We start from the raw sequence: 23666 nt of genomic DNA on the forward strand, positions 1-23666 counted from the left end.
TTGTCCCCGGTGGAGGAGGGAGCCGGCTGGCAGGCCCAAGGAGACAGATCTCTCAACACTTAATGAGTCATGAATCACCATTGCCATGCAGTTCACAGGGACAGGTCATAAAATGGAGATTACAAGATAAATTGAAGCACCTTCATTAAAACAATTAAAAGATTTAATTATGAGCCCTGGTCATAGTGTCCAAGCCCTACAAAATATCAAATATGAGGAACAAAAAATAGTTCCCATTTACCCCCTAAACTAAGTAGCACATGGCTAAGCACCACCTGGTTCTCAGCCAGGCTGCACTATTTAGGAGTATTGTGAAATCTCCATTATGGCCAAATGTCCAGTAGGGCCAAATATGTATTTATAAAACAACTGCTGTGTAAACTATCTAATTAAGAGATAAAAAGGAATACTGGATCTCAAAATCCATAACGGTACTCTTCCCATGTTTCCGTTTCTCATTACCGTAAAACTGTTTCTTATTTTCCATTTGTATGTATCTGTGGTTTTATTCTCAACGTTAGAAATTTGTTTCCATAACTAGCAAACTGCTCTAGCTTTTTCTTTTATTTTTGTCTCAGAAGTAGCGTGATTCATCAGTGAATCAGGGTTCATTTCAGAAATTCACTCCAAATGGGACTGTGTCCAAACGACAATGAAAACCAGGGGATCAGAATGTAAAGCTACACCAGAAATGTGTAATCAGGACAACCTAGTGAAAGAAATGAAAATAAACCCACAATAAATTAATAACAGTAACAACAGAACTCTGCAGCTCCTAGCCTGCTAGGAGGTGCGTACTTTGGGACCTCTCAGATCACCAGATGCACGGTGCCTAGCCTGAGACCCACGGGTACCCCATCCCTCAGGGCACTGGTGGCTGGAGAAGCCGGGATGAGGCAGAGTGACCGTGCGGGGCATTCGGCAGCACCGAAACCCGGAGGCAGCGTTGCGGGTGGTGCTGGCTGCGATAGCCACGCGTGGGGCGTTGTGCCGTGGCGCGTGCTGTCAGCTCACCAGAGAAGCTGCTGCAACTCTGTGGACCTGGAAATCTTTAAAGTCTCATAATTTACTGTTCGTTCTAGTCCCAGACTCTCACTTCTAGAAATCCGCTCCAGGATGCCTCTATAACCTTTAGCTTGTTTAAAGAACATTTTTTATCCAATACTCTGATTAGTTCCATGTAAAATTGGAACACACCAGGAGTTACAGCATCAAATTTCATGATAAAGGACAGCGCAAGAGTAATGAAGGTATATAAAAAAAGCACCAAATTAAGCAAGCATGGACAGAAGCTAAGATTCAGTGACGTAGCTTTCATGGAAAATGTCAATCGAGAGAACTAAAGCATGAAGAAAAGCTTCTGGATGATTTATAGGAGGACCGCAGCTTCTAAATCCCCCCTCACCTCACCATATGTAATCCTTATATCAGAATTCATGAAATTACCCTGTATTTAAATGTAGTTTTGAAAGCTGGGCGAGCTGGAGCTTGTCCCTAGCTTAAAAAGGTTGGATGCGCTGCTCTACAATGCCTTGTCATCTTCTTTTGCAGCCACTTAATACGACTGTATAAGGAAGAACATTTGTGTCTCATGTCTGTTGTAAGGCTAATCAAATTTACAGCCCAATTCTAGGGAGTTAATGCTATTGGGGATTTGGATGAGCAGAGGTTTGGTCATTACAAAATTTCAGCTGTGTTTAATGCTAGTTATACTGCTTTATCATTCAGAAGACAGACTATAATTCTTCTTTAAAACTACTTTTCCCCCAAATAAATGAAAATATATTGCTATACTGTATTTTTCTCCGCTTGTATTTTTACAGCTATTTCTATGTCAGCAAATAGCAATTTCAGAGCAGAATTCATCTCCTGGGCTTTTCAATGCTCTTTTAAAAATACAGGAAACATACTCCAGTGAAATAAAAAATGGAGATGGTATGTTTAACAGCTTGATTTCAATGTGCCTTCTCCATCAGCCACATCATATGCAATGAAATTCCAATTGGTAGTGCCAACATGGTTAAAGAGACACACATTTAGACTTAAAATGTACATTATGGGTGTTTGTATGCATTATATGTATATTTTTTATGAGCATTTATAAACTAGAATTATATTTCTATTGGAGTATTTTACAGTTTTAATAGAGAACAGCTGATGGAGCCAGTTACTATACCATCACAAGTGGGTTCTCAGAAAGATTTCTGGAGCACCTTAAAAACTAAAAAAACCACAGCCCTGTAAAAATCTCACAGTTTCTTTAGCCAAATATTTACAATGTTGGTTTTTTTTTTTTTTTTGGTCCAGGTTTAGATTCAGCTCTGTATCAGGGGGAATTCGGAAGAGCCGGCCTCCAGCTGAAGAAGCAGAATTAAACTGGAAGAATTTCCAAAGGTTAGATGCAACTTGAAAGGTCTTATTCCATCTCCTGAGCTATAAATGACTCCTTTCTCATAGCTGTGAAAGGCATCCCATTGAGAGGCTCTATGGAACTACCTGTACTGAAACATCAGTCTCCAATAATTAAATCTGCTTCCTTTTCTTTGGACAGGCTGTGTGAAATGTAGAAGAAAACAACCAAGTAATTTTTTAGTTATTTGGACTTCAGTTACACATTTAGAAGAGTTTTTGGTTTATGGAATACTAATCGTTTTTTTTAGGGCTGCCTCTCTTTCCAAATATTCTGCTGTATTTCTTTTTCAATTAAAAAATAGGGAGTGCTTGGGTTTTTTGAGCTTTTTTTTAGGAAAAGTCCAGGTGCTCTGTATGTCGTCTCTAGGATAGCTGCCTTGGAGTCATCTTTATGCAGCAGTACAGGCAGGATTGGTTACCCCGGAATTAAACCTCCCCAAAAGAAAAGTTCATATTTTCAGTAGCTACATTTTGTTTGGTGATTTCAGTGCAAATAATAGCACTGTAGGACAGAATATATTCCCATATTGGCTTGTAGTCAAAGCCAAGTTTTCTGAATCCAATTTTTGTGTTTTTTAATATTGTACCAACCTTTAAGAAATAAGTCCCAAAAAGCAAACTAAACAAAAAATTAAGATTGGGGAAAAAGCAGAAACTAATAAATCACTGAAACACCAGTTTTCTTAACAGCAAATGCTGACGGCTTGATGCACACCAAAAATATCCTTAAACTTAACTTTAAAAAAAAAATATTTAACATCTAATTATATTTTGTTATGTTGTTTTCAGTGGCATCTGGGCTAGTGTTATGAGAAGACCAGTCAGTGAAAACTGCAGACAAAAGCAGTGTGAGACATGCTATACCAAATATGTCATAGAACAATTTAATACTCTGAGAGGAAGGGATTAAGAGAAGATTAATTGTTTGTAAGTAATTTTATTTATAGTGTCACTTTGCCTCAGGAAGTTTCCATAGTTAGCCATGTGCCACCTGTTTTAAACTTAATGAACTCCTAGAAGACAACGTCAAGGATACTGTGAATCTTGATGTGGAAAATGAGGTATGTGAAATGCATCATGGTATCCTTCAGTGATCTTACAGCAGCAGCATTGCTCTCTTTTGCTATTGCTAATAATAATGCACGGACTAAGCAATTCTTTGGAGGGAGAGACAGGTGAAGCACACTGACTTACTCCACTAACCTTGCAGCTTTGAAAAGAGTGCTCAAAATCACGGCACAAGTGAAAATGAGTACAGTGCAGCACTAATCCCTGTTTGTGTGGCAATAAAACTAGCCTCGCGGTTGGAAGTCTGATCAACACATGCGTAGGAACTGGAACAACAGAGTGATTCAAGTCAGAACAAAGGGCCGCAGCAGGGCTCTGAATTGTTTTACACACCCTACAAGCTGAACTACAATTTATTTCTGACTTTCATAAAAATCACAGTTCCAACTCTCCATATAGAATGTATTTAACCATCTACAAGGCTCTTTGAAAACTGTATGGACAAATGATAAAGTGATCAATAAACACTGTATAAAAAAAAAGAGAACTAATAAAATTAATTGTTTCAGTAAAATAAAAAGGTAATCCTTAGAGGAGAAAGGAACAAATTCTAGAAAGGTCTAATGTCTACTAGGAAAAAAGTCAGTGAAGCTAATATCAATTTTAGCAATTATAGTTTACAGCAGAATTCATATGATATGCAGTATAATGAAGTCTGCTTCTCATTTCAGGAACTAGTTTTGCAGATTTGGTTGGTGACATCTCAACACTCAATAGAAAAATTCTAATATATAGGCTATGTCAGTGTGCTAAAACCTCAAAATATTCCTGCTGAAATTGCCTTAGAGCTCATGTACCTCATTAGGCTGGCTACTATGGTTGACATGGCTTTGACAAATTGGACAACCATATGACCTTCAAGGGTTGTTCCCACCAAAGGGAAATAAGAAGAGATGCAGTAAGATATCCCTTGACATAGCATTCTTACATACAAGGGGATCCAGTGTGTTGGAGTTAGGAGAAACAAAGGCTGACTTTGTTATGACACTTCCCAGTTTCAGATAAAACCCAGGATTGTCTTTCCAGGTATAATATGGGAAATAAGTAAATACAGGGCAGATGCATAGGAACTTGAGACACAACCTTCAGAAACCGATCTGAATGTTTACACTAACCACCTCTGCATTTAGAGAACTAAATGAAAACTGTGCTATACACTGTAGCTTAGAGACTGTGTAACTTTAAAGCCTAAGTTTGCCAAAAGCTTTTTTGTCCCTACATAAGAAAGCTGACTTAACCTAGTGATCACTGTGCTAACGCAGGGCTAAAGGACTTAAAGTTTTGCACCAGGCTTCCTATGAAGCTGTGTTCACCAGTACATCCCACAGTCCTGTTCATTTAGTCATCCAGTCCTTGGCTACCTCTCTAGCTGTACACCTAAAGTCTTCTTCCTGGGAGAAATCAGAGCAGGTGCAGGAGGAGAAAGGGAGGGTGAGATAAAGCATGGAAGACCCTGAGGTTTCGTTCTGTTGTATAGCCAAGGTGTAGCCAGGGTGCACATATGGGCAAGTAAGCAGCGAAGTGGTCATGTCATACTGTTTGCAAGCGATGAAACTCTAGAGCATGAAGACTTCTTGGTCGTCATGGTTTGCAAGTAGTCATGAGGACTCCAAGGAAGTGAAGTGGTCTTACAGTGATGCCTTAGTTTCCCATCTGTAAAACTGGACTAATGCTTCTCTATCACCCAGGATATTCTGAGAATAAATATGCTAAAAATTGCGAGGTATCTGGATACTGTGGTAAATGCAGCTATGTAGATGTGTATCATAAAGACACTGATATCCATGACTTGACTCTAAATTTTGAGCTCTGTAGAACTGTCAGAAACACCTTTGACTTCTGTTAGTTTGTACAATGATTGAAGTTACACAAATATTAAGGCATGTTTGACTTGATTCCAATGTCCAAACTGTTGTTTGGAGAAAAATGTTACCTATCTTCAAAAATAAAAGAGCTCTGCAAATCCAGTTTAGAACACATCCATTTACTAAAATACCCATTCTGGATACATCGAAGGAGAAATTCATTCCTCTCTCTGGACTTGCATTTGATTGCTGTCAGGCTACCTACCACAGATCTGTGTGAAATATGAGGCTGCCTAAGAAAAAGATGTTTCAGAAATAAGGAGTATTATCTGGCCCAATTTTATTAACAAGGCTCTTAAAGGAAAGCATTGGCAGTGATTCATCTCTGTATCTTGCCAAGGGAAATCATTCTTGTTTAAAGAGTAAGGTTTTTTTTCAGTCTTCAGTTTTTAGCAGGATTTCTATAAACTTCACTGGCTGACTGGGAGTTAGCTGAAGCAATCATGGATCAACGAGGCACAGTGTACTGATCTTGAAGAGTTGTCTTTAATTAAGGAAGAACGTGCACCTATTAGAAGTGCCAGCATGCTGGAACAATTAAAGTTCTGAAATAACACACTTCACTTTGATGCTTGGATGCGTCTCAAAATTAAAAGCACAGATACATTAGCAATGTATCTGTTCATAATAATGAACTCAGCTGAGAAACAGTCATTGTTACTAGAAAAAAATTAATAAAAAGGTGTTAGTAAATAATGACTTGATATGAAAGATATTACATGGCACGTGGCTTGATAACATTTGCAGAAAAAGTTACAGCAATATGCATTTACCTTGTGGGAGATGACTGTGAGTGGATAATAAGGAAATCACAGCACTCATCTCAAAATGCTGTCAAGCAACCAAAATGCTGAAATCCATAATGTAACTGGCATGTATCCACAGGGTCATAAATGTATTTTCAGAAAAACACTGGATGCTTTTTTTTGTCTGAAGATTTACTAAGGGAAGAATAGCTATTCTATAGGAATTCCAGTGTGTTTAGCATTTCTTTCACTGAAAGAAAAAATAACCAGTTTTCTTCTGGATTTCTTTCTTCTCACTTCCCACTAATCACCATCTCCAGGCAAAGGAGTGACGTATGGGTCTTACACATCCTGAACAAACAGTTTAATCCCAAAGGAACTGGGTGTAAAGGCATTCCCTGTGACCATGTTTTGTGCAGTGTTAGACATCCTATAATCACATGTACCGAAGGTAGATTACTCTGCAAGAAAACCAGGAGGTCCAATAGGATCCACCTAGCATGTGGATTCCTGGGGGACTGGGAGGGGAGCAAGTGTTACTGCACGGTCTGGTCTTTGGTGGCATTTAGACACAGAGGAAAAGGAGTCCTAAAGGCATCTTCACTTTTAGTAGAAGGGTTTGAATGTGAGCCATACCAAAATCTTCAACTTAAACACATCAGGATCATTTTAGGTCAGATGCAGGAGTCATCTGAATCCTGCTCTTGAATCTATCCCTTTGTTCCTTTATTGCAATTAATCCTTGGAGTAACTAGAAAAGCCTACATATGTAATGAATGCTGCTTATTTTGGTTTAATCTGATTTTCTCAGTGTCCTATTAAATCTTATTATTAATTTGACACATTTAAATCCAAACCTGTTATTAGGAATCCCATACAAAATGTCAAAAGAATACAAGAGGCTTTTATTTACCAGAGAGGGGGCTGGTGATGAATTTCATTCCTACTAAAGGCCAACAGGACTCTTTCTCATAGGCCAGGGCCTGAAACAGGAATAGGAACTTAGGTGTGCCTTGCATTAACACACCTCTTGCTGTTACCCAATAATAACATAAAAAAATAGTCAGGCCTCTCCATTGCCTCTCTGTACTTCCCTTTCTCCCAGGGAACATGTGGAAGGAAGTCACAGGCTGTATCTGGCTCAGACGTGTCTACGTTTATACCTGCATCAAGAGGCAGGGGAAGGAAAATGCCTGGAAACAAATTTGTTCAGGATTTTTGTTGGTAGGGCCCAGATGCTCTCCTTGATCGGGCTGGCTTCTTAGGGCTTTTCTGGGCTGCAGGCATGGATCGTTTGAGCCAGGTTGTGTGATCGCATGTTGGGACTGTGCCTCACATTGCCATCTGCATCTGCGGTCCATACTATCCTGGAGGAGGCGTCCCAAAATGTTACTGTGCTATAAATGTAGGAAATAGGTGCCATCTCAGGAGAGTATGGGCCAGGGACCTCTGAAGTCAGTCTCACTTCTAACGTGTACCTTGACAGGTTTCTGAAAGCCCAGCATGGTGAACTCTGATCCCTTGAGTGCTGCAGAATTTGCAGCAATACTGCCCTACCAAAAGAGGCATCCAATGAAGATGCTTGTACCAACACACTGTGGCTCAAGAAAGTATGAAAACCAGAGTGCCATCCTGCCCTGAAGATTGGTACAGGCCAGTTACGGCAATATTTCTGGAGGCTGATCACTGAGGTGACATGGGATATCATATGAAGGGAGCAGGGTGGTGTGAGCTCTGGCAATGAGTGAGGAATCAGTGGGTGAGTAAGAAAATAACCTCATTTTAGTAACCACATGGACTATCCACTTCTAAATTAACTTCAGAACATGAATATAATTAGGCTTAATTACGAACAGGTTCTAATAGGACTAGAAGGAAAAACAGGTTAAAGTAAATAATTAGCATTCATCATGTAGGCAGCTTTAGCTCCTGGATTAGTTGCAATGAAGTTACATGGTAATGTTGAATAAAGATTGCATTTATGATACTTACAGTGATAATTTCATATTTATTAACAGGTAAAATAACTTTATTTGGAAATCCTATCTTTCCTGCGTGAGGGGTCACATTGACTCCATTGTCATGCCTGACTAAATGATAATCACTTTGCAAAATGATTTCAGGTGTTGGCATAAAAAGTCCTAAGACTGAGTCGTAGAAAAAAGCTATACAAGGTAGAGATGGAAAAGACATGGAAGGTCATGAAGGCATTCCTTCTGCTACTATAATATTGTGTCTTACAGTAACTTCTACTTTCATGCCGCTTTATCTAATTGGTATTATAAAGACCCAAGCAATGAGGATTCCAGCCCTTGAGAATTTTCCAAAATCTAATTCATCTTAAAGTTGCAAATGCTCCACTCCATAGAAGGGCCTTTTTCTAAGCCTTGTACAGATGGAAAATTCTACAAACAATTTACTAATCAGAGCTCTATTTCTGTATCCCATATGAATGTGAAATCTTACAGTACAGCCCATCCTCAAATTTGGGACAATTACACCACACATTTTGCTACTTAAGTAACTGTCTGCTACTCCAGTTAATGCACCTGAACTTAATTTGCTGTGAAAATAGGGATTCTGAAACACACCCTGCATATAATTTATTTGTTGCCTTTAACGGATCTGCAAAACTGTAAAAAACAAACAACCATTTCCTCCTCCCCTGCTGAATAATGTAGAAAATTAGCCACGCAAAATAAAAGAGACACGTCTTGCAGTAGTGTAGATCATCTCTGAAGGTAGAATCTTAACAACTCAGGAATACTAATTTCTGAAATCTTACTCAAGAAAGTGAGAGACTAAATGATTTAATAGCTAACATACTTATATCCAGGATTATAAATTTTGCTTTTCAGGACTGACTCTACGTTCTTGTGAATCTGCTAGAGAACCAAATGTAGCAGGCTTCTTTTCAGGAGCTTAAAGAATGTGGAGCAGTGCGATTTCTACAGTGAAACAAGAATAGTTGTATTTTAAGAACAGGAAGAAGCAGCCTTAAAAATAGTTGTGCTAATCAGTGTCCTGAAGGTGGTTCATAGGCAGTTAGAAACATATGGCAAGAAATTTGAAAAACCTGTCCTTGTCTTCATGTTATAAAAGGTACACAGGAAAAAAACCAACTCCCCAAACCCCACTTAGTAAAATGGAACAAAGTCTAAATTCAAAATCTGGGGTACAAAAATTGAGCAGGACTGATGCCAGTTTATTCCATCTTAGATTTGAGCTATTTGTACTAAACGGGAATAATGAATATTAGATTAAATTATCATGAGATTAGAGAACTAAGTGTAGGAATACAGGTAAATATGATGTCTAAATTTATTGATTTTCTAGTTTTAATTATTTTTCCCTTAAATATATATGGTTCTATTAGTGAGAAAATATATGCAGTAGAATCCAGAAGTGTTGTATCTACTTCATTCAAAAGATTCTAATGTAATTAAGGACATGTCTGTATTGCCTAGAGAAAACCTGCATAAACCAAAGAAAATACATGTAATGACTGTAAATGATTGGAGTATATTTTGAAAGTAAAAGGCAGTTTATTTTGTATCTTGGAATTAATTCGAATTAAGCTAGGATTCGTATTTTATACATGAGAAATAACTAACAGCTTTATTTAAATACTTCACATTGTTAAACATTTAACATTGATGGCTTATTTTAGTCTTGGTTCACACAAAGATTTATTATGTGTATGCACTAAATTACCTGTCTTCTCTCTGAGGTAATGGGCATAGGAAACCTCCGCTGGTACTATTTTAAATTACACAAGTTTATTGGAAGGAAAATGAATTGTAACCTTTTGCATTTGTAGAATCCATCACTCATGCATTTTCTCAAGTACTTTTGATTTAATGATGGGTAAGGTATAGCTCATAGAAACCCTGTGTTTCTTGAGCAGAAATGCACAAACTTTTAAAACTCCTGTATGTATATTTATCATATAGCTTTTATAAGCTTCATGTAAAAAACAAAAATATAAAAATGGCAGGTGTATTTTCTTCCAGCTTTACTTCCATTTTGTGATAAGACTGAATTTTGTATGTTCTGGAAGCCCCTTTTGAGGAATAATACAAATTAGGAACAGTTGAGGGTAGTGACAAGACTCTTTTCTCTCATGAGTGCCAATTACATCCCTTTATATTTATTTCTTGACACAGATGTACAAAGCCTCTTTACTGATTTGGATCTTAGTCAATCTCTGATTTAATCAGATGACATTTAATAAACTGATGGTTGGGTATTATTATGCCTGAAGTTCAATTTTTCTCACCTTGTCTTAAATAAAAACAAAACAGAAGTAGAAAACTTATTGAAAAGGACAAGAATCATTAGCAGCACGATCAAACCTTTCCCATTTAGGGAATGGTTGAAATCTAAGCTTATTTCTTCTAGAAAAAAAGACAAAATAAGATGTGACAGGTAATTTTGTAAGGAAGATTATTTTAAAAAGTGGTCTTGCCTATCTTTTCCATAGTGAGAAAAGTACACAAACAAAAACCCAACATATTTAGCAAAAATTAAAAGGAAGTAGACGCTTCATACTCCAAATAGTTAAACATATGCAAGAATATAGTGTAGGAATATTAGAAGGCAATTTAGGAAAATTAAAAGAGAATTAGAAAACACACTAAAAACGTGGCACCACCTAAGTTACCATTGCAAGGGCTATTACTGCTCATGCTTCAACACATAATCTGATTGTTAGCTGTGGTTAGGAAGGAATTTCCTCTCTAGTATATTACTGTATGAGTAAAGTGCTTTGAGGGAATTTTACACTTTTCACTGAACCACTGAGCAATGAGTAGTTACAGACAACGTACCTGACTGAACCGAGTTCTACTGGTTTTCTGCTAGAGAATGACTATACTCCTAGTGATTATTCTTTGTAGAGTTACAGATACATCAGATAAAAAAGAATAGGGTAAGTGTGTGTGTGACTGGTATCTGGAGCTATAGCTAGTGACTGCTTTATGCCTTGGATACCACAAAATCCAGATTGCACATTTTATTTTTAAAAACTAATCTGTACCATTCACTTTCTAAATTGCATAAACCCACTAGTATTCTTATGTAAATAACTCCAGACACTTTTCAGAGAAAAAATTACTCAGACTGTATACTTCTGAAACCATAATGGGGGTTTTAAAACTAAATATTTCTAAACAACCTTACTTCTATAGTTGTGTTATCTTTTTAATGATGTCTTGTGAGCTCTGAATAGCCTAAATCTAAACACATGAAATGCCTCTATGCTCACGAACAACGCTCTTCTACCCATAAGGTGTTGTCAGTGTGCAACTGAAAAGCGCAAAGATTTAGGCCAACATAAATAGTAATCCTGATCCAAGCCTCTTCCCCCTGCACACATAATTAGGAGATATTCCAAGACATATTTTCCTGAGAACTACTAAAGGGATGACAGTTCACAAATGTTTTTCCTGCTGTTATAATAATCCCCACAGTCATGGGTTCATGTTGAGGGGACTTACTCAGTTGATAAGAACAAAATCTTGTAACATTTTCATCAGCTCTTTATGGCAAAGCAAATTAATTCTCTTTCGATGCTTATCTATGCATCGTTTTCATAATGTGCTGTTGCACCGCTTGCATTTACATATGTTTAATTTCATGTTTATAGATCACATCCACAGAGTTTAAGATATATAGGTGTATGTGTCTGCAAATATTTGAAGACCAGATGTATAGAAAGTCTCTTCCTGGCAGTGCAGAGAGACTCCTAGCAGGACTTTGGATGCCTAAATCCCACGGGAAGTACTGAAAACCCTGCTGGCTGGCTGCCGGCATCTTTAAGTGCCTAAACGCCTTTAACATATTGGTACTGTGTGCCCAGCTCAGAATATGAGAAACTCGAGAAACTGTAGTATAGATAGTATAGTACACCACCTTTCAAAAGGAATGGAAAGAGAAACCACTGATAGACTATCAATAATTTGTAAACATCAGCTCTAGAATATATGATACGATCAGTCTGAATATGTACCTATTACTTCAATAAATATATAGCAGGTTCTACAAAATTGGCAGGGGAACTTAAGAGTAAAGATAAATAGGTACTTTCTGGCAAAAAGAACTTTGTTGCAACTGATGGGGTCATTTTGCTCATGTGAATGAAGTTGATGGTGATGGGTTTTTCCCACAGCAATCCCACCTTTGATGCTGTTGTTCTGCACTCACTGAGAACAAAACAAAACCGATCAGTTTTATGATGCATTTTCCTTTCCTGCTCCTTTAGGACAACTTCTTAAGATGGCCTTCATGTAAAACATCCATCCACTCTGCTCCCAGTCCAGCAGCACCGAGACAGCAGAGCAAGCACACACTATATTTTGTATGTGCTAAGCAAAAGCCTGCGGAGTGAGCTCATTTCATTTGGAGACAACTCAAGGCAGAGATTTAAGAAGGGACAGAAAGGTTATGTTGCAACTTAGAACAAACCAAAAAAACATTACTACATGAATTGATTCCTTGCCACTCTAACTTTTTTACCATCTCTTACTTGCTGCCATGCTTGAGTGACACGGCGTATTTTCCTGCTCCAGATACAAAGAGAGCATTTTCCATTGTGCTGAAACAGCCCAGAAACCTGCCCGTTTCCTGACAGAGCACAGTACATAAACTCTGAAGAAAAGGAAAAAAACAGCTCCAAGCTAAAGAATATAAATAATCTCAGACAACAGAGCAATTTCATTGTTTACACGACCCTCTGCTGCTTATAAAAAGGATATATGGCAAAACGAGATTATTTTGTTGTATGTCTGATAGTACTGTGCTGTGACGTTGCACCTGGTGGCCTGTGGGTGCCAGGGAAGAATCAAAACAGCAGGGGTTAGCCAGCCTCATAAAATTGGACAAATTAAACATAATTTTGCCAATTTCTATGTATTTAATTCATTTTCCAGAATATTCATCACATTTGACAAATCTACTTAAATATGTTCTGGATTATTACAGAAGGAGTATTTATGATTTTCCTGTCTTCTATATGTCTTGACAAAAATGTTCTAAAAGGAAACAAAATTTCATTACAAACCAGCACAGAACACATTTGGGCACAGGAAAGACTAGGAGTCCTTTCTGATAAACTGAACAAAGCTGTTGAGCTCCTAAATGAGAAAGAAAAAAATCAGATTGGATTCTGAAGCAAAGTTTCTGATAGTAGCAAAATGTGCAGATTATGGCTTTAAAGAAAAAAATTACAAGAATGAGGAAAATAAGAAGTGGCTCATCCCTTGAACTTGCTGTCATCTAGAGGTTCTAAATTCACTTCACAACCGGGGGTGAGGGGAAAAGAAGGAATGATAATTGGGAAGTCTAAAAAATTGCAGAAGGAACATCTGACGTGAACTGGCACTGACAGAAAGCAGCCTCTGCTATGGAGAAGCACCAGATGAGGAGAAACATCATACACGCTTCCTGTTAGATCGAGATGTATAGAAGAACAGAGAGAAAAAAAGATACATCCAGTCTGCTGAGTAGCGAGGGGCAAGGACCTGTTCTTCATTACCCAGGGCTGGGTAGCTATTTTAAAGTTTGAACATGGAAGCCAAACAGCAGAGCTGTGACCACAAGTCAGCCAAATCCTCACTTGAAGCCAAACGCTCCAGCATGGAACAGATTTTATTTTTACAGCTATATTACATTTTCCTTTATTAAGTTGCCTTAGATTTATTTTTAAACTTTTTTTTTTTTGGACAGGCTAGTGCTTTCAAATCTCTCAGCAATTCTGAAAATAGATCTTTTTCATTGATACAGTGGACATCTATTAGTGTATTAAAATGCATGCTGGTATGGCTGGACCTTATTGGCTGAAAAAACAGAGCTATTCCTGTGGAACCTAACGTGTCAATACATGCTCGCTTTGCAAGTGGCCATGGCAATTTGGAATGTTAACGCCCCTGTACCAGAGATGATCAGTCCAAAGCAGAGTCAGGAGAATGGAGAGTGTCGGTGGGCATCACATTATTGAAGGCTGGCAGCCTTGCTCCAACTCCTAGTGGGAGATGGGTTTTCCCAAGAGGGTTCAAGGGAACCTACTTCCCTTTGTCTGGGGTGTGCAGAAGACAATTCCATGGGCTTTGCAGGGGGCAGGAGCTCCTGGCAGCATGGCAAGGGACTTCCTTAACTGGCTGATCTAGACTTACCTGTCAATACCTTATGCAAATTGGCAGAGATTAAGGAATTGCTACAAACAAGCATTTGGATGAAGCTTAAATTTCCCAAATACTAACACAAATTCAAAATGTGGAGGTGCTCAAAACTTTCTAAACACCAGATCTATCCATGTTGCCCTTGCGCCCATACCCTGGGGCCTCCTGCTAAGCATGTGGGTACGCACCCCAGCTGGAGCGATTCCGACCCCGAGCGTTGGGGAAGGCTGCTGAAGACAAATCTGCCAAGGGATGGGGCAGTGGCATTGCAGCAGGACACCAGCTTCCCTCCAAAAACGTATACTGCTGGCTGAAAGGGAAACGGGCTGAGAAATCGAGACAGCATGCTAATTCAGTTCTTCCCCTTGTGTGTTGTCTGACTTAAGTCTCCCCACCTACCACTGTTTTGCAAAGGTCCTGGAAACAGACAGCAGCAATTCTAGCAGCTTAGTAGCAGGGCAAATACCGTTCAGGCTTTTAGAGCTTTTATGCTTATGTTGAAAAGTGACTCTCCAAAGTGCTGTTTCAGATCCCACTGAGGATCAAAGATATGCATTAAATTACACTATTGAATCCTTTTCTGCAAAGGATGACAGAACTGGGATTTTATACTCTCAGCAGTAAGAGTACAGAACCTTACAAACCTTTAGGAAAATAACAAGGACAAAATAAAAAAAAAAAAAAAGGAAAAAGGAAAAAAAATAGTGTAATAACTGCATCCCATCTCTAAAGTTTCCTAAACACCAGCACCCTCATGCAGGTAAGTGTGTTAATACTTTCTTTGGCAGAAAATTTAGGCAAACCTAAATCATGCTAAACCACATGGATAACTTGTAATTGCAATAGAAAAACAACAATAGTATGCTATCCAAAATTGCCAGTTTTATATACTCTGTGATGAAAACAAAGAAGTTTCTGGGGAAGATAAAGGCAAAACATAAGAATGACTCATATAAAGAAAGCCTGAAAGCATGTCTTATGTCCCTTAGTGAGACAAGTAAAGATCCCCATAATCTTAGGATCTTGTTTGACTTTGTTTATCTATGCTTAGATGAATGTAAGTCATTAAAATGCAGAGCCACGTTACTTAATGTGGGTTAACAAAGTATGAAACCATCTAGTAAATACATGATTCATGGCAATACTTGTGAAACACCAGCACATATACTTCTAACCGAGGTACATTATATTTGAAAACCACAATATGCGTTGCAAAGTTTTTTAACATAAGCAGTCTACTTTTCAGACGTGCTGAGCAACTGTAGCAGTCTGTCCAACTCATTTACTCTTATATTTACTGTGAGGACACGTAGCTTATATTTACTGTGAGGACATGTAGACTTCAATCTCAAACTATGTTCACAGCAAACTTTACCTGTAACACTGAACAAACCGTCTCACACTTTCTGGTGGGTTTAAAGGACAACAACAGACAAGCAGCTTTATGCTGCTGATATAACATGCCACTGAAGTGTCTGAGAGCAGAGTCAGACCAACTAACCTGGCTAGTGCTGCCCCAGCTGAAGTGGGTACTGCTGTCAGTTATTTGTGCATTTCCTTTGCCAGAGGTTAATGCCCTTTTCTAAAAAAAAAAAAAAAAAAAAGCTTTTTCTTTCTTTCACTCTTCCTTCCTTTTTTTCCTTTTCCCATCATTTCACTAGATTGGGTTGTAAAGCAGACAAAGAGTGAAAATGACAGGGCTAAGAAAGAAATAACCTTTAGTGGGGCTGCCAGTGAGATAGGGACATCCAACAGGGAGCAGTAAATATTTCGGTGATGAATTATGACGGTGATGATGAGCGGGTTAGCCTGTCTCGCTGTACCTCATGCCCTGATGAACTCCACACGAGTCAGGCACGTTCAGGAAGGATGACTGCAGTGCGATGCTGGGGCATGAGAGGGCTGCGAGGATGAGCAGGGGAACGGAAAACCTCTCTTACAGAAGGAGGCCAATAGCCATGGATCTGGTTAGTGTGGAGCAAATAAAGACCAGGAGGGAAGAGGATGGTTCTTCATTAATACATTGGGAATGAAAAACAGAAAAACAGTCACTCAAGCGATAGGATAAGAGTTGCTTAAAAACAAGTGGGTGTAAAATTCCCGCGAGTCAGTTCAGGCTAGCAATCAGGCAGAGGTTTCTAAAGAGCAAAGCAAGCGAGGCTCTGTAGAGCCCCTCAGCAGTTACTTTGGTTACAGCTGCCAGCCAAGCATTCAGCCCAACTGGGCACATTTGTGGGAAAGCAATGCCGTGGCCGCTCCCCGACTCAGGCTGTCCCTCTTACCCTCTGTCTGCACCACCGTGCACATCCCCATGGCAGGAGCTGGCAGCCGGGCACAGCCGGCCGCTCGCAGGAGGGAGCCAGGAGCATCGCCGAAGCATTCAGTTTGGGAACGTCAATTGAGGGATAAAATCCCCACTGACTGCGGAACTTGTGTGTGGGAAAAACGGTAAGGAGCTAGAGGTGCAGGATAACACCAAAAGGGAAGAGGCTGGTGTGAGGGAGATGTAGCAGGCTTTGTTCTGATGTCCTAATCAAGGCTTAGCCACGTGTTATTAAGCAGACACGATTTGACGTTAGACTGTTCAGACATTGGGGATAATGAGGCCAGCCAAGTTCAGACTTTGAACGTGTGAAGAAGGAGGCCACGTGAAGAAAAAGTTGCAGTGCAGTCTCGTCAGTGTTTCAGTTTATTTTCTCTGAAGCATTTGCAAATGAGAATTTTCCTGGGGCTCGAGAACCTTTGGCAGGGCTGGGGTGGCAATGACCGACTGAGAACAGTAAGCATTTTAACCCAGATCAGCATCACCAGCTCTCTAAATACAAAAATAATTAATTTGTTTTTGTACTTCAAGCTCAGTAAAAACACAAAACCTCAGGGGCCATCCACACTTGAAAGCTCCTTTAGATTAAGGCAGTGTGGGAATTTACACTCCCTGGGCTCCTCTTGAATACTTAAAGTACAGTTGACTTTTACTCCAAGTAAGACAGTTTTTCGTGACTTGGCTTAATACATTTTCAAAGAGGGGAGCGTCCACATATGGAGTTACTCTGGAATAACTACCCACATAGGCAAGCCTTAGAAGCTAGCACTGGAAGTAAGTATTTTCAGTGCTTGAGCACAGAGCCTATGAGCACTTACTCACATACTCGGTTTCATGCAGATGAATGTATCTATCAGGTTTCACAGGGCTGCTCATGCACATGCCAAAATATTTACAGGATTGGGGCCCTGCTTTGTAGAAAGAGATGCGTGCTGTGCCCCAGAGTGCCACCTTAAAGAAAAATACGAATCCCCGGATTGAATGCTAGTGTATCCCATCATCTCTCCCATCTCTCTGATACCATTCCAGTTGGCTCTCTCGCACTCCCAGATAATTCACACATGTTTACTCATACACAAATCCTACGGCACCCCTTCCCCCCATGAAAAAGTCAGCCAGCTGTTACAAAATTCAGACATTTCATTAACACAGTTTACTGGCTGATACTGCCAAGCAAAATAGAGATAATTAATAATAATCAGGACTGAAGGGTCTGAGACAGCTTATGGGTAAAGGATTGTATTAGTTGCTTAAAAAGGACAAACTCACTCCTGCCTGGAGTGATAGGGAACAAAGGGCGGTGATGTATAACCGGGGAGGAAAGAGACTCTCTCCGTGGCTTTTGTAGATTACTGTGTGAATGACAGGAGCGGCAGGAGCAAATACCTCTTTTCATTTGCTCAGCCTGCTGGAGAAGAATAGCAGCGCTTGCCAATGAAGCTGCAGCTGTGCTCCAGCTCCGTTTAATCACTGTGTATGACTGAGGGTTAATTAGCTGCCATTCTTACTTCTATTTGTTGTTCTAATGAAGATTTGCATAAATGTAAGACTAGGGGGTAACTGATACTTGATTTTTCCCTTCAGAGAGGCTGGGGGTGGAAAACTCGCCCATCCCGACTGTTTATGTTTGCGCGAGATTCAGTGTTGCCTTTCCATTTGACCTGATCTGCTTCTGGCTGATGAATGGTGAACAAAGAGTTCGAAGTTGCTTATCAAATCGAGACCCCTGTTGGGTTTCTGCCTTTAGAAAGGGGCAGACCAGTTAGATGAAGAGAGGATCGAGGGATTAGAAAACTACTCCCAGCTGACAGAGAGGAAAATACATGTATGCATGTTTCTGTATCCATATGTGTAGATATATATGTGATATATTTCAGCGATAGGTATCTCAGTGATATATATATGTGATGTATATCTCTATTTATCTATCTATCTACCCGTCTATCCATCATGTTCAATCTGAATGGCAAGGAACCAATCATTTGTTAATGATAAAACGTCATAAAAAAATAATGGGACAGGCAGTACAACCAGAACAAGCTGTAGCGTATTAGGCAATATGCTGAAAAGTAAGAACTTATAAGTTTTTACAGGCCTTCTGTTGTACATCACTAACATTCAAAGTTCACTTTTTAATAAGAAAAGTATCTAACACAAAACAGGCAATCTCAAAGGAAGTAAAAAATGACTCAGCAGTTCACAGCTACCTGCCATCAGCTCCTCATAAGACGGGAATTCACAATTCAAATCACAATTCAAATCAAGAAATTGCATTTGTTCCTCCAAAAATTATAGAAAGATTTTAACATGAAGCAGTAACAAAATCCAAAACTACTTTGTAATTAAAGAGAACGTTTGAAAATGAAATTTCATAAAATTGTTTTATTTACTGTGGTCATGAGAATGCTCACAGCTACTGAAAGAAACTGAAGAGAAGAATAACCTCCCGTTTTTAGTATAACTTGTTGCATATGATAATATATTATGGGTAACTGTTTTCAGGGTTCCTCTTACACACTTGGTCAGCTAAAACTGCTGCTTGACAGCATCTGCAAAATAGTCTAAGGGAAAGAAGATCGAGAGGGCAGAGGTAGTAAATTTCTAAATTTCAAATCACTACTGGAAAGTAGCCAGCTTTCAAGTTGACTGTATCCCTCCAAAGAGAGGTGACCACAAGTGAGCACCTACTTATTGCCCATTTCTCAATCCCAACACAGCTTTGCAGTGTCTCTAGCTCTTTACCTGGTCTCTAAGACACATGAGCAAATATTAATTTGCTTTTCTTTACACTTCTGTCATCAATCCACCTGACTTCCTACAGGCACCTCTGCATATTTTGGGGTAGACACTACCAGAAATCAATCTTTCTGAGACATAAGCAGAGAGCACCCAACACACCTGAAATAAATGTGCCTGAAATGGTAACACAGGGCTCCTCTACCGCTCCAGCTCTTAGATGGAAGGAGCATCATGGGTTTTAATGCTATATACAGTAACAAACCCACATGAAAATAAAAGCAGTCAATTGCATTTTTGCCCACTTTCACCTTATTTTGAGCTTTGAAATAATTCAATCTTCTGTTACAGCTTTTGATTCAGCCCCCGATTACACAAGAATCTCACATTCTGCCCTTTGCAAAGCAATTTTTAGCCCTTTGGTTGCGGAGAAAAAATTAAAACCAGGAAACCTAAAGGTTTAAGAACTAGATGGGAAATTAAAAAGATACTGAATTGTGCAATAAAAAACAACCCTCACGACATGTAAACAGATCACTTAAGTTTTCTTTAATGATTCTTCAGTAATTTCTATACACTACCATTTTCCAAGGCTACAGGGAGAATCATTCATTGGTAAATAGGGTAAGAGAAAGTGGAAATTACAGATCTAGTGGTCAATAGCAGAAAACAAATCTCAAAGAGCTGAGGGAAGAGGTTAAGTGCTATGCTAGTTAATAAGAATGACAGCTTGCTTTGAATACTCATACTGGCTGTCCAGGATATTGAATAAACCTCATTTAAATTAATTTTCATTATTTGTAGAGTCTGTGTTAGACATCTATCATTGTCAGCACTATTAATATTCTTTTCAGAGACCATATTATCAGCATATTTAAATGAAAGCTTTCCTTTTCAATATTTATTAATTCATTAATATTTCTTGGTACTAATATCCTGGTTGTAATACTCAAATTAGTGCCTACTACAAGGTATTTTCTACTGATTCAACTTTCTGAATTAGAAGATTTTTATTCTCAGGTACTAAAAATGCACTTGAGCTCCTGAAATTGTGCTTTCTCTCTATACTAGGTCTTAATTTAAATGAACGGCATTTCAAATTTACATTTTTGTCTTTTTTTTGGTAGGTAGCAGTAAAACCGTGCACTGACCACATCCTAGTAGCTGACCAAATATGAACTGTGAATGAACGCAAACGTGAAATTTAATTCATCTTACCCGGGTTGCAGTCTGTGAGGAGGGAGCAGATGGAGAGGAGAACTTTCGAAATGGTTAACGCTGGACTCCAGTTGTCTTTTAAAATGTCCAGGCAGATGACGCCTTGGCTGTTAATATTACAGTGGTAGATTCTTGTCCGAAATGTTACCTAGAAAAGATAGCGTGTCTAAGTACAATGGTGTTCAAGCCAATAATTACATGATTATTAAGCAATTAAAAAATTATACAAACTAACATTCTGCTTTAGTGGTTGAAATGACAGTACTCTACTACTGTCAGTTAAAGACTGGGCAAGATAGGGACATTCAAAAGAAAATAAAGAAAATTAAGTCTGTCTCTTCCACTTGTGGCTAGCAGTGGAACTGGCTTGTGCAAGGCGAGAATGGGACATATTTCCCGAGCTTCCTCTTGCCTTGGTCTCATCAATCTCATTATTTTTGTAAGGGGCCAAAAAAAACTATTCCAGCCCCTGATGTGGACAACATTCATAACTCAGGCCCACAGCTACTTCACACTTTGAAGGGAGGCAGAAGACAGATTCTTCTGCTGTCTTCATCAGTTCATCATTTGACCCAATAGATTAGGCTGGAAAAAAAATGTGGAGGCATCACATCAGTGACTCCTGGAAAAAGTAGAGGGAAATATCTTTGAGAAAGGATGCTCAAATAAGATGTTTTTATTTTCACAATTTAAGTAAGTCACAGCTGAATCAGTAGAATTGCTTACAAATACTTTTTGGGTTTTTGTAGTTGATTTTGAGGATTTCTGTATCTATTTTATATTGTCTCATAGGTGATCCCATATGTAACAAACCAAGAAGGAGATCACTTCTTTTAGCCCAGAATGACATGCTTCTGCTTCACGTTGAAGATACAGGCCTTTTATTTTAAAAGGTGGTCAGCTATGAAAGTCCACGTCATAGTTCAAAATGAATACTGGGGCTACTGGATAGGAAGGGACAGTATAAAAAAACATCTCTTGGGTTCATCAAGGACTAATTTCTCCATCAGTTCTACCCAAATGACAAGTCAAACCAGAAGGTTTTAATGACCTGTTCATAACATCTAAAATTAAGATGCACAATTGCAGTGGTCTACACCAGCAATAACCCTGTCAACAGAGGGGCTGAGTAGGCAGGAGACAACAGCAGGCAAAGGACCCCCCAATTTAGGAAAGCTGTGCTCTTCACTAGAGTTGGAGAGTGCTGATAACTGGGAGTGCTTATGCGCCTATCCCTGCTCTACCACACAGATAAACCTGCTTCTAGAGTGTAATGGAAACTGATGACGGGCATGCTCCTGGTCTGATTTTATTCAATATCAGGAATCTCTGTGATTTCAGTGGGATTGAGATCCGGCCACTTATCAGAAGCAGAAGAGAGGATACAAGTGAAATAACACAGTACCTAGTTTACTTCCATTAAAAAACCCCCATACTCTAACACACTGAAAAATTCTGTCCCTTTGGATTAAATCAAGCAGCTTTGACAAAATAACAGAAAGAAAAGGTAGTGGATTTCTGGTATTAAAACACTACATTCATCAAGAAATACTTATTCTCATGAGTACTTTTCCACATAAATCTGGGAAAGCACTTTCAGAGCCCACTGTCATGCCCCAGTGAGTTTTGTAATCAAGATCCCAACAAAGCAAGTTCATCAGTTTTTAAGCACATCTATATCTAAAGGTATTGCCAATTAATAGGCTAATTCAATTGTTTGCCACTCCATACCCTACATATTTGTAGGTTCTTTCCTTCTCCCACCCACTACAGTTGTGGTTTCGCCTATTGTTTTCCAGCCTAAGTGCTTCACTTCCGGAACTTTTATGAGAATTTAAAATATTTCTGGCACAATGAGCTCAATTCATCCAAACACTATAGCCAGATGATCTATTTTTTTCCTCTCATTAGGAGTCCATGCACATTCAGCATTTGTAGTGAAGTAAGTGTTCTGCAAGATCAAGAAAATAGTATTTAGTGATAAAATTAAACGTTCGTCTACAAAGGGAAGCTATTTTGAACAAGGAAGGTTATAAATCCACAAAAGTGGTACACTACCTTACGCAAAGTGTAAGTGTCAGAAGTGTCCACAAGGGGAGGTGGTGTGGAGGAGCATCTTGAGAATTGTAGGTCAGTGCTCATTAAGTCCCCAGCTAGATTAACTCCAGGCACTCTTACCCTTGAGATATAAGCAAATCAGAGAATGCTTCCTAGCAGGATGTCCCATGACTCAGGCAAACAATTTAGCACCTACTTAATTTTAAGTACTGTATGCTCACTTCTCAGTACATTGTTGGAATAAAGTTTTTGCTTAATTCTTTTTCCGGAACAAAGGTGCTGCTTTCCTATGCTTCCATGATGAAAAATTTGAGGATTTTATTCAGTGGTATCTGAATACACCGAGTAATAAGATACATGTGGTCTGACTGAATGCGGGAGAAACATGGAATCCATCGCACAGATTAAATTATACCCTCTAAATTATTTATAGACAGGTCAGTCTGAGCTTGTAACCTGCTTAAGAGAAGGCCATCAATTTGAGTCTGTATTTTAACATGTAACTGTTTTGCTGTCAGCTGAGAGGACAGACACTTTGTCACATGTTCCCCTGCCTTAGTTGCTTTTGAAGCATTGAAGCAATGACACTGGGAATTTGGCAGGATTCAGAGAGCCACTGGGATGAATGGAGGTAGTTCATGTGTTTCCTAAACTGTTCAACCCTCCATTGCCACCTTAGGCTATATGGTGGATAAATGTAGGTAGGACTACACCCCTTCGTAGTTGGAAGGCTATTTTTAGCAAATACTTAGACCTGAAATGTAGCATTTTTTCACTATGAGCACATCTTAAACCCTTGACACTGAAGAAGGTGCCCACTCACAAGATAAAGGCTTGCTGCTTATCACTGATAAGTATGCCACTTATTGCCAAACATGCCAGTGCACTTTAAAATGCCTGCCTAAGTACACTGACACATTTTAATGACAAAAAAATCAAAGTTTTCAGAATTTCAAAAGAAGCTGTATTAATGACAGCCTTAATACGCTGGGAACTGCGGACTGACAGTGGCAGGTAACAGTGTTCTTATCCCAAAGCAGCACAGAGTACAACTGGGATGACA

The 23666-nt window shown here is 39.0% G+C and overlaps 1 protein-coding gene across 1 annotated transcript in view; it reads right to left on the reverse strand.

Annotated features, from left to right (window-relative positions):
- Window positions 1-23666, reverse strand: part of UBE2E2 (ubiquitin-conjugating enzyme E2E 2) — a 215327-nt gene that overhangs the window by 4012 nt on the left and 187649 nt on the right. Inside the window, exon 4 of the mRNA XM_010584374.1 lies at window positions 20546-20693. Coding sequence (XP_010582676.1) covers window positions 20546-20693 — 148 coding nt within the window. The remainder of the gene's footprint in view (window positions 1-20545; window positions 20694-23666) is intronic.

Source organism: Haliaeetus leucocephalus, unplaced genomic scaffold (genome assembly GCF_000737465.1).
Source record: "Haliaeetus leucocephalus isolate CR32 unplaced genomic scaffold, Haliaeetus_leucocephalus-4.0 Scaffold973, whole genome shotgun sequence".
Lineage (NCBI taxonomy): Eukaryota > Metazoa > Chordata > Aves > Accipitriformes > Accipitridae > Haliaeetus > Haliaeetus leucocephalus.